This window comes from Mesoplodon densirostris, chromosome 15 (assembly GCF_025265405.1).
Source record: "Mesoplodon densirostris isolate mMesDen1 chromosome 15, mMesDen1 primary haplotype, whole genome shotgun sequence".
Classification (NCBI taxonomy): Eukaryota; Metazoa; Chordata; class Mammalia; order Artiodactyla; family Ziphiidae; genus Mesoplodon; species Mesoplodon densirostris.
In genome coordinates, this window is record NC_082675.1 from 15,457,987 (window position 1) to 15,469,734 (window position 11,748).

Genomic DNA, 11,748 nt, shown 5'->3' on the forward strand with positions numbered 1-11,748 from the left:
CCCCCTGGTGGGGCTAGGGCACATGACCACGATGCTGAGTGCCCAGGGCGGCTCAGAGAACTCCACCCTCATATCTGTTGCTTCAACCTTAGTTCTTCCCAGTTTCATTTCCTCAGCAGGAAGTTGCCCAGAATGGGGACTCAGCTCTGGGCAGTCAGGAATTTATGACTCGGGTGCTTCAAATTTCACAAGAGCACTTCCGTCACCCCTTACACACTTGTTCCTCTGTTTCTGAACCTCATGAACCAGCAGCTCCAAACTGCAGCACCCTTGAGCTTTCTGTCACCTGGGTCTGCCAGCTTTGCCCAAACTCTCAGAGCTCAGCTGACAAATACTTACCACAAAAGGTTTTGAAAGAAAATGCTTTATTGTTTCTTGTGGTCATTCAAGCAGTACAAATTTACAGCAAAACAAAAATCACAAAATTCAGAAAAGTATAAAGCTCACTCACTCACCATGCTTTAATCAAATATACCCACTGAAAACATTTAGGTCTTCATGAAACCAACCATTACAAAATGAAATGAAAGAAAACCTACAAAGTACAATAACATAAAAACAAGTATCTAGGAATAATATGACAAAACACACTTAAGACCAATGCAGGGAAAAATGATAAAACATAGTTACAGAGTAATTCAAGAAGAGGAAAATTAATGGAAAGAAGCTCCAAGTTTGTGGATTGGGATTCTCAATAGATGTCATCTTCCCTGAACTAATTTATGGAATTCTAATCAAATGCCTCCCCGTATTTTGGGTGAAACCTCACAAACGGAGTATAATATTAACATAGATATAGAGCCAAGAGAAGACATTGGTTTGGATAAAAAAAGAGTTTTCTACAAGAAATTAAGAATTAACACCAGGCTAGAGTAATTAGTCAAGGTAGTATTAACTCAAGGATGCCAAAGTTGACCAATGGAACTACACAGACTCACACACAGACGGGCTCTGGACAAATGTTAGAGGTGGCTTTTACAGAACAGTGGGGAAAGGATGGTCCCTTCAACAAATGCTGCTGGAATGTTTGGTGACTCAAGCAAGTGCCCAAATCTCAGTGTATTATTATGAGAACAAGAATAAGACCCATCTCACAGGGATGCTGGAGGACTCAAAGGAGGAACAGTAATATGGAGAAGCCAAAGACTGTTTCCCAGCCACACACGTGGCCAGCAACTCAGGTGGTAAGAACATGCTTGATCTTTTGTGCATCCTTAAGGGAGTTTTTATTGACTGGACTTTTGTAAATGCAATGTTGCTTTTGGTACCAAGACGGGGTGACAATGTGAGTTGGTAAGCCTATTGTCTAATCCAGTGATCCATTCTGGGGCAGAACACATGTGTAATTTTACATTTTCTAGCAACCACAGTAAAAGAGTACAAAGACAGAGATGAAATTCAATTTGATTCAATGCAGTATTTTTAGAAGTTGTTATTTCAACATGCCATTAATATCAGGTCACATGAGGGAATCAGGAGGTCACACCGGCACCTTCCAGGTGCTGACTGGAGACCTATCCCAATTCTTACAGCATGAGTACCCCAGCCAGACTCTAACCTCTTGTGCCAGCAGCTGCCAGCTATATCGGTCTTTACCAGCCACATTTCCAGTAGGGTCAGCTGGGTCCAGAATCACAGGTCTGAAAAGCAACAGTTAGAGAGGGGCAGGTGAGTATGTGGGCTGTGCTGGGGGGTCTAGAGCTCCTGGAAGAGCAAAATACCAACTTGGGCAGACTGGGACTCGGGGCAGCAGGAGGGGCCCAGGAGGGCACTGCTCCCGGGGGTGTGACCTGAGTGCCCTCTGCTACGGTGGGCATTGAACACAAGGAGAAGGAGGCTTGCATTCGGGCCTTGATAAACCTGGGTTTGAATCTTACCTCTGCTCTTTATTAGTGGTGTGTCCTTGGGCAGGTCACCTGAATCTCTAATCCTCAGTATCCTCATCAGTGAAATGGGGAGATTTGAATAACTCTACCTCAAAGCATGTTGTATGAGGATCTAGACAAGCATGTGAAGTGCTCAGAACAGTAACTGGAACATAATAAGGGGTCCATACATGTCAGTTTTAATAATCAAAATTTTACTATTCTGTTCGAGTGTGTTGGTCTTACAGCAAGCTCTTACTTCCTGGGAGCAGTCATTATTGTTGCTGTAGCTATGGTTATTTTAGTCGAATTTCAGCTATTTCACTCATTTACTGTTAAGGTTTGGACAAGCTCTTATTTCTCCAAACCTCAGTCATCTGTAGAATGGTTAGCATAGTGCCTGCCTCACTGGATTGGAGGTTATTATTTAAATTTATTATTTAAATCAGATGGTAGGAGTAAAGTGCCCAGCACAGTGATTGACAATAGATGATGATCAATAAATATGGACCCCTCTCACTTCCTACATTTCCAAGGTGCCACAGCTGTAATCATGGGTTCATTTATGTGGGGAGCTAAGCCATGTGGGGATAGAGTACCTGGGTTTTACAAGTTGCCTTCTCAGGTATTGTCCAATAATAGGGTTTTCAAAGTCATAATACTTTTCCCAGTAGATGCAGAGGTGCCGGTGCTTCAGGACTAATTCCAAAACAGTCTGAAATCCCTGAGCTGTGCTGAATTCTGTTTCCATGCTTCCTTGCTCCCAAGCATAGACTGTCAGAAGCTCCAGGGCATATTGTGGGGGCAGTTTTTTCCCATGTCTCATCTTACACTGAGAAGAGGAAAAAAAATTAGGAAAGTGAGTTTGTTCAGCTTTTATGTGAAGAAGAGTTAATGCCTATTCTTCTCAAACTATTCCAGAAAATTGAGGATAAAGAGATGGTTCCAAACTCATTCTACACCAAAACCAGATAAAGATATTACAAAAAAAGAAAATTATAGGCCTGATGATCATAGATGCAAACATCCTCCACAAAATACTAGCAAAGCAAATTCAACAATATATTAAAAGATCATACACCATGATCAAGTTGGATATATTCCACGGATTCAAGGATGCTTCTGTATCCACAAATCAATCAATGTGATACATCTGCATTAACAAAACGAAGGATAAAAAGCATATGACCATATTATCCACAGATACAGAAACAACATTTGAGAAAATTCAACAGCCATCTGTGATACAAACTCTTAACAAGGTGGGTATGGAGAGACCATAACTCAATATAGGCCCTATACGACCAACCCACAGCTAAACCATACTCAACGGTGAAGGCTAAAAGCTTTTCCTTTAAGATCAGGAACAAGATATATATGCCCACTCTCCCCACATATATTCAACATAGTATTGGAAGTCCATCCATGGCAATCAGGCATGAAAAAGAAACAAAATGCAGGGACTTCCCTGGTGGCGCAGTGGTTAAGAATCCGCCTGCCAATGCAGGGGACACAGGTTCGAGCCCTGCTCCGGGAGGATCTCACATGCAGCGGAGCAACTAAGCCCGCCCCGTGCGCCACAACTACTGAGCCTGCGTGCTGCAACTACTGAAGCCCACGGGCCGAGAGCCCGTGCTCTGCAACGAGAGAAGCCACCGCAATAAGAAGCCTGCGCACTGCAACGAAGAGTAGCCCCCGCTCGCTGCAACTAGGGAAAGCCCACGCACAGCAACAAAGACCCAACAGATCCAAAAATAAATAAATAAAATAAATAAACTTTAAAAAAAAACATTAAAAAGAGAAACAAAATGCATCCAAATTAAAACAGAAGAAGTTACACTATTGCTATTTGCAGATGACATGACACTATACATAGAAAACCCTAAAGATGCCACCAAAAAACTTTCAGAACTAAAAATTGAATACAGGAATATTGAAGGACACAAAAATAATATACAGAAATCTGCTGCATTTCTATACATGAATAACAAACTATCAGAAAGAGAAATTTAAAAACAATCTCATTTACAATTGCATCAAAAAGAAGAAAAAAACTAGGAATAAATTTAAATGTGAAAGACCATAAATGTGACCATAAATGTGAAAGACCTGTACCCTGATAAGACTTTGATGAGAGAAACTGAAGATGACAAAAATAAAAGGAAAGATATACCATGCTCATGGATTCAAGGAATTAATATTGTTACAATGTGCATACTACCCAAAGCAATCTACATGCGCATCACTGTGGTATGTGATTTACTACTGCTGTGCCATGTTACTCTTTGCAAGTGAGAAAACGGGAGGGGCAAGATGTTAATTCATTTGCCCAAATTCGGACAGCTAGGAAGTGAACAGAAGAGTGTGTGTTGGGGGGTGGGGGTGTTAGCACTCATTAATTTATTGAGTAATTACTTAGTGAGAACCTATTATGTGCCAGGCACTGTTCTAGGTTCTGGGGATACAGCAGTGAAGAAAATATACAAATCCCTTCTTTCATGTACATTTTTAGTGGAGAGACAGGCAATAAACAAATAAGCTCATGCAAAGGCCCTGAGGCTGGAATAGAGTTTCCCTCTTGGAGGACTAATGAAGAGGAGAGCATGGCCTGGGGGAGTGGTGAGGGGCAGAGATGGGGGTTCAGAGAGGTCAAGGGCAGATCCTGTGAGCCTCCCAAGTGACTTGGACCACGGTAGGAGTGACTGAGGTGGTGATCGTTGATGATAATGGGTATATTTTAGATATAGGACCAAGCCATTTACAGACTGGTTGGATATGTGTGTGTGTGTGTGTGTGTGTGTGTGAAAAAGATAAGAAAGAGCCACAGTTTTATCCAGAGTAACTGGAAGGGTGGAGTTGTTATTTCCTGATACAGAAGACCAGGAAGAATGAGACACCTGAGTCCACTGGCACCTGTCCCGGGCCCTACCCTTCTTCTCCCTTTCCTTTCCCCCCTCCCCACAACCTCTACTCTTCCACCTTCTTCCTCTTATCCTCTCCCTCCTTGTTCCCTGCCTTCTCCCCTCCTTCATGCTCTTTCCCTCCTCTCCATTCATCTCTGTCCATCTCCCTCCTTCCTCCCCCATCCTTTCTGATTCCTCTCCCCTCCCCTCCCCTTCCTTCTTCCCCCTCCCGCTGCCTCCTCCTTGCTTCCTCCCCACACCTCTCCCTCCTCCTTCCCTCCCTCTATTCCACCCCACCCTCCTCCTCTTGTCCTCACTCTCTCCCTTCTCTCCCTCCTCCTCCTTCTCCTCCTCCTCCTCCTCCTCCTCCGTCTAGATGGGACATGCCATACCATTTGGTACCAGTGCTTCACAAGGCGGATGAGGCTCTTCAGCTTGGTTGGACAATCCTTCAGGAAGGCTCGCTGCAGTTCCGTGAAGCAGGGGGAGAACTCGCCCTCTTTCCTCAGGGACTCGCACTCTTGGATAAGCTGGATGTAGACTTTAGGGTCAGGTCTGTAGCCTCTGGTCAACTGACCTGTTGGGAATTAATCCATAATGTGAGGATGTCAGCTTTTCTCTGAGTTTCTTTCAATCCCTCTGAGGAGACAAGCTCACTGACCATGGGGTGCAGTGGAAAGGTCAGCAGGCCCAGAGCCAGGAGGCCCGAGGGCCATCCCCAGTCCTCGCTACTCCCATCTCCACTGCCGTCACCCCATCCAAGCCAGCATCATCTCTCACCTGGACACAGCAGAGATGGCAGCAGCCTCCTTCCTGGATCCTCCACAGCCCATTCTCTACCCAGCACCCACAGAGGCCTTTTAAAACCTGATCCTTCCACTTCTTGCTTCCCAGGACATCTGAATAAAATCCAGAGTCCTCGCGGTGGCCCAGGAGGTTTGGTGTGACCTGTCTCCTGCCACCTCTGCCATCTCACCTCTTGCCTTGATCCCTTTGCTACTTACTCCCCTGGCTATTTCACTTCTTCAAATATGCCAAGCTCATTCCTGTCTCAGGGCCTTTGCACTTGCTGTTTCCTCTTCCTGGAGCCCCCAGGTCTTCCCAGGTTTGGCTTCCTCTCATCCCTCGGGCCTCGGGTCAGAGGTCACCTCCCTTGTTGCCCTAAAAATGCCCTCTAAGCCCCATCATTCCCTTTTGAATCACCGTATTTAGTTTCTGTCACAACAAGTTATCCTTTCATTTATGGTATTTAAATTATTATTGTCAGGCTCCAGAAGAGAAGTCCCCTGTCTGTCTCATTTATGGCCATAGGACAGTGCCTTGCACACGGAAGGTACTCAGTGCAAATTGAGCCTCAGAGATGTACTGCTTCCTGTCCCAATGTTCCTGCAGATTGTCTACAGATTCCAACCCTCAGATAAATTTGATGATATTTCCTTATGCTTTGGATAAAAGATGAAATTAACATACTGTGTTTACACCAGATATACGCTGCCTCATTTTTGGAAAGAGAAGATTCACACACTTTGCCAAGAGTAAAACTAGTAAGCTTGGCAGGTGCTCTATAAAAATATGCTGCTCCCAAATTGTACCAATTTGTTGTTAATGTCACTGCAGTGGCTGAGTATGACCCTAAACATTCTTGCCCCAGAAGAGATGCTAGGATCTCCTCCCCACTTGAAGGGATGCCCTGTTTAATAAGACTCTCAAAGTGAGAGAGACTTCTGCTCAGAAACATGAAAAGAGAGCAGAAGAAGCCCTGACATAGGACAAAGGCTGAAACACCTTGTGGCTGAGAGTGCTCACCCAGGGCATCAAAAGCGGGCAGGACATCAAACTGCACCCACTCATAGAGCTGAGGGGATCTAAGCACGAAGCTGAGAGCACGGGGATTCTCCCATTGCTGTTTGTGGACCTCAAACTTCACTTCAAATGTTTTCTCCCTTTGACAGGCTTCCAGCTGTCTCCTAATTTCCCTGATGAATTCTCCTCGGCGCTGAAGTTGTTCCTGAAAACTTGTAAGATTGGTGAGGAAGACGACGAGGTCAGCATCTGATCGGCCCCTGAGGGTCGTGCCTTTGCCTGAGGAGCCACCCTGAAAAAGGTGATGAGAATGAGAACTGATATTTATCATTGAGAAGAGCCTCCCTAAATAAAATGCTGAGAACAATCACTACCATTTTGAGTACTAGCCACTGTTCTGAAGGCATTACCAGTCTTAACTCCTAGAATGCTCACAAGAACTCTGTGATTTAGCTACTATTATTATCTGTTCCCATTTTCCAGATGGGAAACAGATGCTGAGAGAGATTATGTATCAGCCCAATCACACAGCTAGTAGGTGGCAGAGATGCAATTCAGTCTGTGTTCTTTACTCCCTGTTCTTTACGATCTTATATAATTAATACTGTAAACTGGCCCCTGGCTTATTTTACTTGATCTGCAAGCCCTGCAAAGTACTGGGAATTATGGATGATGAAATTGAGGCACAGAGAGGTTAAGTGACTCGCCCAAGATTTCACAGCAGCAGGTGCTATCTGCTTTCAAAACTTATACTCTCAACCAGCTCATGAGTCTGCAGGAATGGTGAGTTCCCAGCCTGGTCAATGATCAGCGGATTGTTGATACAGCTGGGCTTCAGTTTGTCTATCTCTGTGGTGGACGTGACATAGGTGGTTTATAAACTTCACCTGGGCGTTTGTTAAAAGCTTACAGATGGAGGCCCTCACCCCAAAAGCTATTTTCACAAGCTGCGGTTACAGTTTTGGCATGGATAAATCAGAAACCACCAGCCCCAGAGACCTCAACCTTTTGCTCTCTGTCTGTCTCTGTGGAAATGCTTGCTCTTCCAGCCTTCCTCCCCAGCCAGGCAGTTCTGGACTCACCTTCACAACTTTGGACACCCAAACAGGGTGGGGGGCCCATAGGAAACACCTCTCCTTCAGGAAACTGCAGATGATATGGATGGCTTCATGGACCTGTGTGTGGAAATCCTCGTCTGGCAGGAGGTGGTCTTCGATGAACTTGTCTAGAGACCTGGCCGGGGTATCACTGAGCTTCATCATGATGCTGGGATAGGAGAGCCAGAGGGGACAGAGCTGGCGGGGAAAACCTTTTAGCTTCGATCTCTTCTGCTGCCTGGGTCCAGGAGGCTGTTAGTTTCATTTCATTGGAAGGGAGGAGGTGTGCCCTGGGTCAGGGCTGCTGTTGGTTTCGTTTCCTTGGAAGGGAGGAGCTTTGCCCTGAGTCTTTGTCTCTCAGCAAATCAAACATTCCTTTGATTCTGAGCCCTGTTCAGTCTCCCAGCTCTCTCCTCCAGTATTCCAGAATTACTCCCTGCCTTTAACAGGCAACCTAGAACATCTGGTCTTTTTTCAGACTGTACTCTGAAAAGGTACTTTTTAAGCCAGGTTAGTACTTCACCCAAGAGTAATCATGAGTAAAAACACACTTTTGGTTTCCTTTTCCTCTTTTTTCATTGCTGACAAAATTGTCTTATAGTCTCCTGTGATTTTTGCAGCAGTACATGTATATTGCAACAGAAATGGTCAGAAAAATCCAGAAGCATAAAGTCCATCCCTGATCCTAAACCTGAAAGACTACAACTATTTTGGTGCAGATCTTTTCAGATGTTTTTCTAGGTTAACACACACATACACACAAACATAATTTCTCTCTCTCTCTCTTTTTTAATGGCATGACTTTAATGGTTTTACTTTTTAATAGACTATTTATTAAGGCATTTTTAAGTCGATAGAAAAATTGCAAGCTGTCCCTAGCTGTGCAGCTTTGAACACGAGTGTAACTGGGCATGCCTCAATGTCCCAATCTGTAGAGAGGACAAACTTTTCTTTCTCACTCACAGAACTGCTTCTGAGGATAATCTGAAAGAAGAGACACAAAAGGGGATTTGAAAAGTATCAAATGCAGAGCAAATATAAAGGACAGGGACTTCCCTGGCGGTCCAGTGGTTAAGACTTCACTTTCCAGTGCAGGAGGTGCGGGTTCGATCCCTGGTCGGAGAGCTAAGATCCCTCATGCCTCGCGGCCAAAAAACCAAAACATAAAAACAGAAGCAGTATTGTAACAAATTCAATAAAGACTTTAAAAATGGTCCACCTCAAAAAAAATCTTAAAAAAAATAAAATAAAGGGCAATTCTGACTTTAAAAATTTTCATTGGGTCTTAAATGGTTTCCTGTTCCCATTTTCACAATGGCCACCAGGGCAGCTGTTTCACTGGTGGTTGCTGTTAACTCTACTTCTTCTGGAGGGTTGGGTAGATGGGGTGGTGGGGAGAGTCATTTAAGAAAAGAAATTTGCATGTGTCTGGGATTTAAGGGAGTGCAGGACAGGAGCCCAGGAGCTAATGTTCTCTATTGCATCGTATGAGAAAATTACACCAAATTATGAAAAATCAGACTTATGCCTGACATGCATATTCTTTTGTTAAGAATTCTTCATTCGAAGAGAATCTGGAGCAAAGTCCACACTGGCCTGAGTTTTTAGCCATGACCTTAAGGGAAGCATTGCTTTCTATTATAAGAGGTGGTGTGGGAGCAGGGGATGGCAGGGAGTGTCTCCCAGACTGGAGAGATCATTAATAAACACTCTTTGCCATGAGTAAGATAGCGATGGTAATTATTTATAACCATAATGGCAGGTATTAACTGAGCACTTCCTATGTAGCAGACTCCACAGAAGTGCTCCTCTCAGATCCCCAACTGCAGAGGACAGATCTATGCTGGCCCATTGTTAGAAAAATAAAGTTCACACACTTTGCCATAAATCAAACAAGTAAGCCTGGTAGAGGTTCCATAAGAAATGTCTTGGCCCCAAATAGTGCCAGTTTGCTGTTTACTGTTGCTTGCATGGTTTAACCAGGACTGCCCCAGGAGAGATACTATTGGGTGAGACAAAAGTTTCATTCGGTTTTTTCCGTACGATGGCTCTAGCAGCACTTAGCCAGCTTTAACTTCATTCCAAACAATTTTGTTAGATTGTATGTGACAGCTGTCATATCAGTGTGTATTTAAAAAAAGACATCAAAATTGGTGAATTTTTGTGTAGCCATTTTAATATTGAAGATGGAAGAAAAAAAGCAACATTTTCGGCATATTATGCTTTATTATTTCAAGAAAGGTAAAAACGCAACTGAGGGCTTCCCTGGTGGCGCAGTGGCTGAGAGTCCGCCTACTGATGCAGGGGACACGGGTTCGTGCCCCGGTCCGGGAAGATCCCACATGCCGCGGAGCGGCTAGGCCCGTGAGCCATGGCCACTGAGCCTGTGCGTCCGGAGCCTGTGCTCCGCAACGGGAAAGGCCACAACAGTGAGAGGCCCACGTACAGCAAACAACAACAACAAAACGCAACTGAAATGCAAGAAAAGATTGGTACAGTGTATGGAGAAGGTACTGTGACTGATCGAACGTGTCAAAAGTGGTTTGCTAAGTTTTGTGCTAGAGATTTCTTGCTGGATGATGCTCCACGGTAGGGTAGACCAGTTGAAGTTGATAGCGATCAAATCAAAACAATAACTGAGAACAATCAATGTTATACCATGTGGGAGACAGCTGACACACTCAAAATATCCAAATCAAGTGTTGAAAATCATTTGCACCAGCTTGGTTATGTGAATCACTTTGATGTTTGGATTCCACATAAGTTATGCGAAAAAAACCTTCTTGACCGTATTTCCGCATGTAATTCTCTACTGAAACGTACTGAAAACGTTCTGTTTTTAAAACAAATTGTGACGGGCGATGAAAAGTGGATACTGTATAACGTGGAATGGAAGAGATCGTGGGGCGAGCGAAATGAACCACCACCAACCATACCAAAGGCCAGTCTTCATCCAAGGAAGGTGATGTTGAGTAAATGGTGGGATTGGGAGTCCTCTATTATGAGCTCCTTCTGGAAAACCAAACAATTAATTCCAACAAGTACTGCTCCCAATTAGACCAACTGAAAGCAGCACTCGATGAAAAGCGTCCAGAATTAGTCAACAGAAAACGCATAATCTTCCATCAGGGTAACACAAGACCGCATGTTTCTTTGATAACCAGGCAAAAACTGTTACAGCTTGGCTGGGAAGCTCTGATCCATCCGCCGTATTCACCAAATATTGCACCTTTGGATTTCCATTTATTTCGGTCTTTACAAAATTCTCTTAATGGAAAAAATTTCAGTTCCCTGGAACGCTGTAAAAGGCACCTGGAACAGTTCTTTTCTCAAAAAGATAAAAAGTTTTGGAAAGATGGAATTATGAAGTTGCATGAAAAATGGCAGAAGGTAGTGGAACAAAAGGGTGATTACGTTGTTCAATAAAGCTCTTGGTAAAAATGAAAAATGGGTCTTTTATTTTTAATTGAAAACCAAAGGTACTTTTTGGCCCACCCAATGTGATCTCCTCCCTATTTTTTAGGGACACCTTATTTTGGTGAGGCTCTCAAACTGTGGGGGCTCTCAAACTGCTCGGAAATAGGAACAGAGAGAGAAAGAAGCCCTGATACAGGACAAAGGCTGAAACCCCATGTGGCTGGGAGGGTGGAAGGCAGGTAGTACATCAAACTGCACCCCACACAACACTGTAAAGCAACTATACTCCAATAAAAGTTAATAATAATGAAAAAAATAACTGCACCCCCTGGTGGGGCTAGGGCACATGACCACGATGCTGAGTGCCCAGGGCGGCTCAGAGAACTCCACCCTCATATCTGTTGCTTCAACCTTAGTTCTTCCCAGTTTCATTTCCTCAGCAGGAAGTTGCCCAGAATGGGGACTCAGCTCTGGGCAGTCAGGAATTTATGACTCGGGTGCTTCAAATTTCACAAGAGCACTTCCGTCACCCCTTACACACTTGTTCCTCTGTTTCTGAACCTCATGAACCAGCAGCTCCAAACTGCAGCACCCTTGAGCTTTCTGTCACCTGGGTCTGCCAGCTTTGCCCAAACTCTCAGAGCTCAGCTGACAAATACTTAC

At 44.2% G+C, this 11,748-nt stretch overlaps 1 protein-coding gene across 1 annotated transcript; it reads right to left on the reverse strand.

Annotated features, from left to right (window-relative positions):
- Positions 1-348: 348 nt before the first annotated feature.
- Positions 349-7,953, reverse strand: LOC132502592 (2'-5'-oligoadenylate synthase 1-like). Its single transcript, XM_060118545.1, has 5 exons — positions 7,654-7,953; positions 6,575-6,863; positions 5,161-5,345; positions 2,465-2,697; positions 349-1,640 (listed from the first exon to the last, which is right to left on the reverse strand). The coding sequence occupies exons 1-5, from the start codon at positions 7,831-7,833 to the stop codon at positions 1,481-1,483; spliced, it is 1,047 nt and encodes a 348-aa protein (XP_059974528.1). The 5' UTR covers positions 7,834-7,953; the 3' UTR covers positions 349-1,480.
- Positions 7,954-11,748: the final 3,795 nt, after the last annotated feature.

Bases quoted from the DNA above. Each gene is read 5' to 3' on its own strand.
- LOC132502592 (XM_060118545.1), bottom strand. From the start codon at position 7,833: ATGATGAAGCTCAGTGATACCCCGGCCAGGTCTCTAGACAAGTTCATC. The intron at 5,346-6,574 runs GTGAGCACTCTC...AATTCCCAACAG, and splicing joins GCCCGCTTTTGATGCCCTGG to GTCAGTTGACCAGAGGCTAC. The intron at 2,698-5,160 runs GTATGGCATGTC...TCCTCTTCTCAG, and splicing joins TGAAGCACTGGTACCAAATG to TGTAAGATGAGACATGGGAA.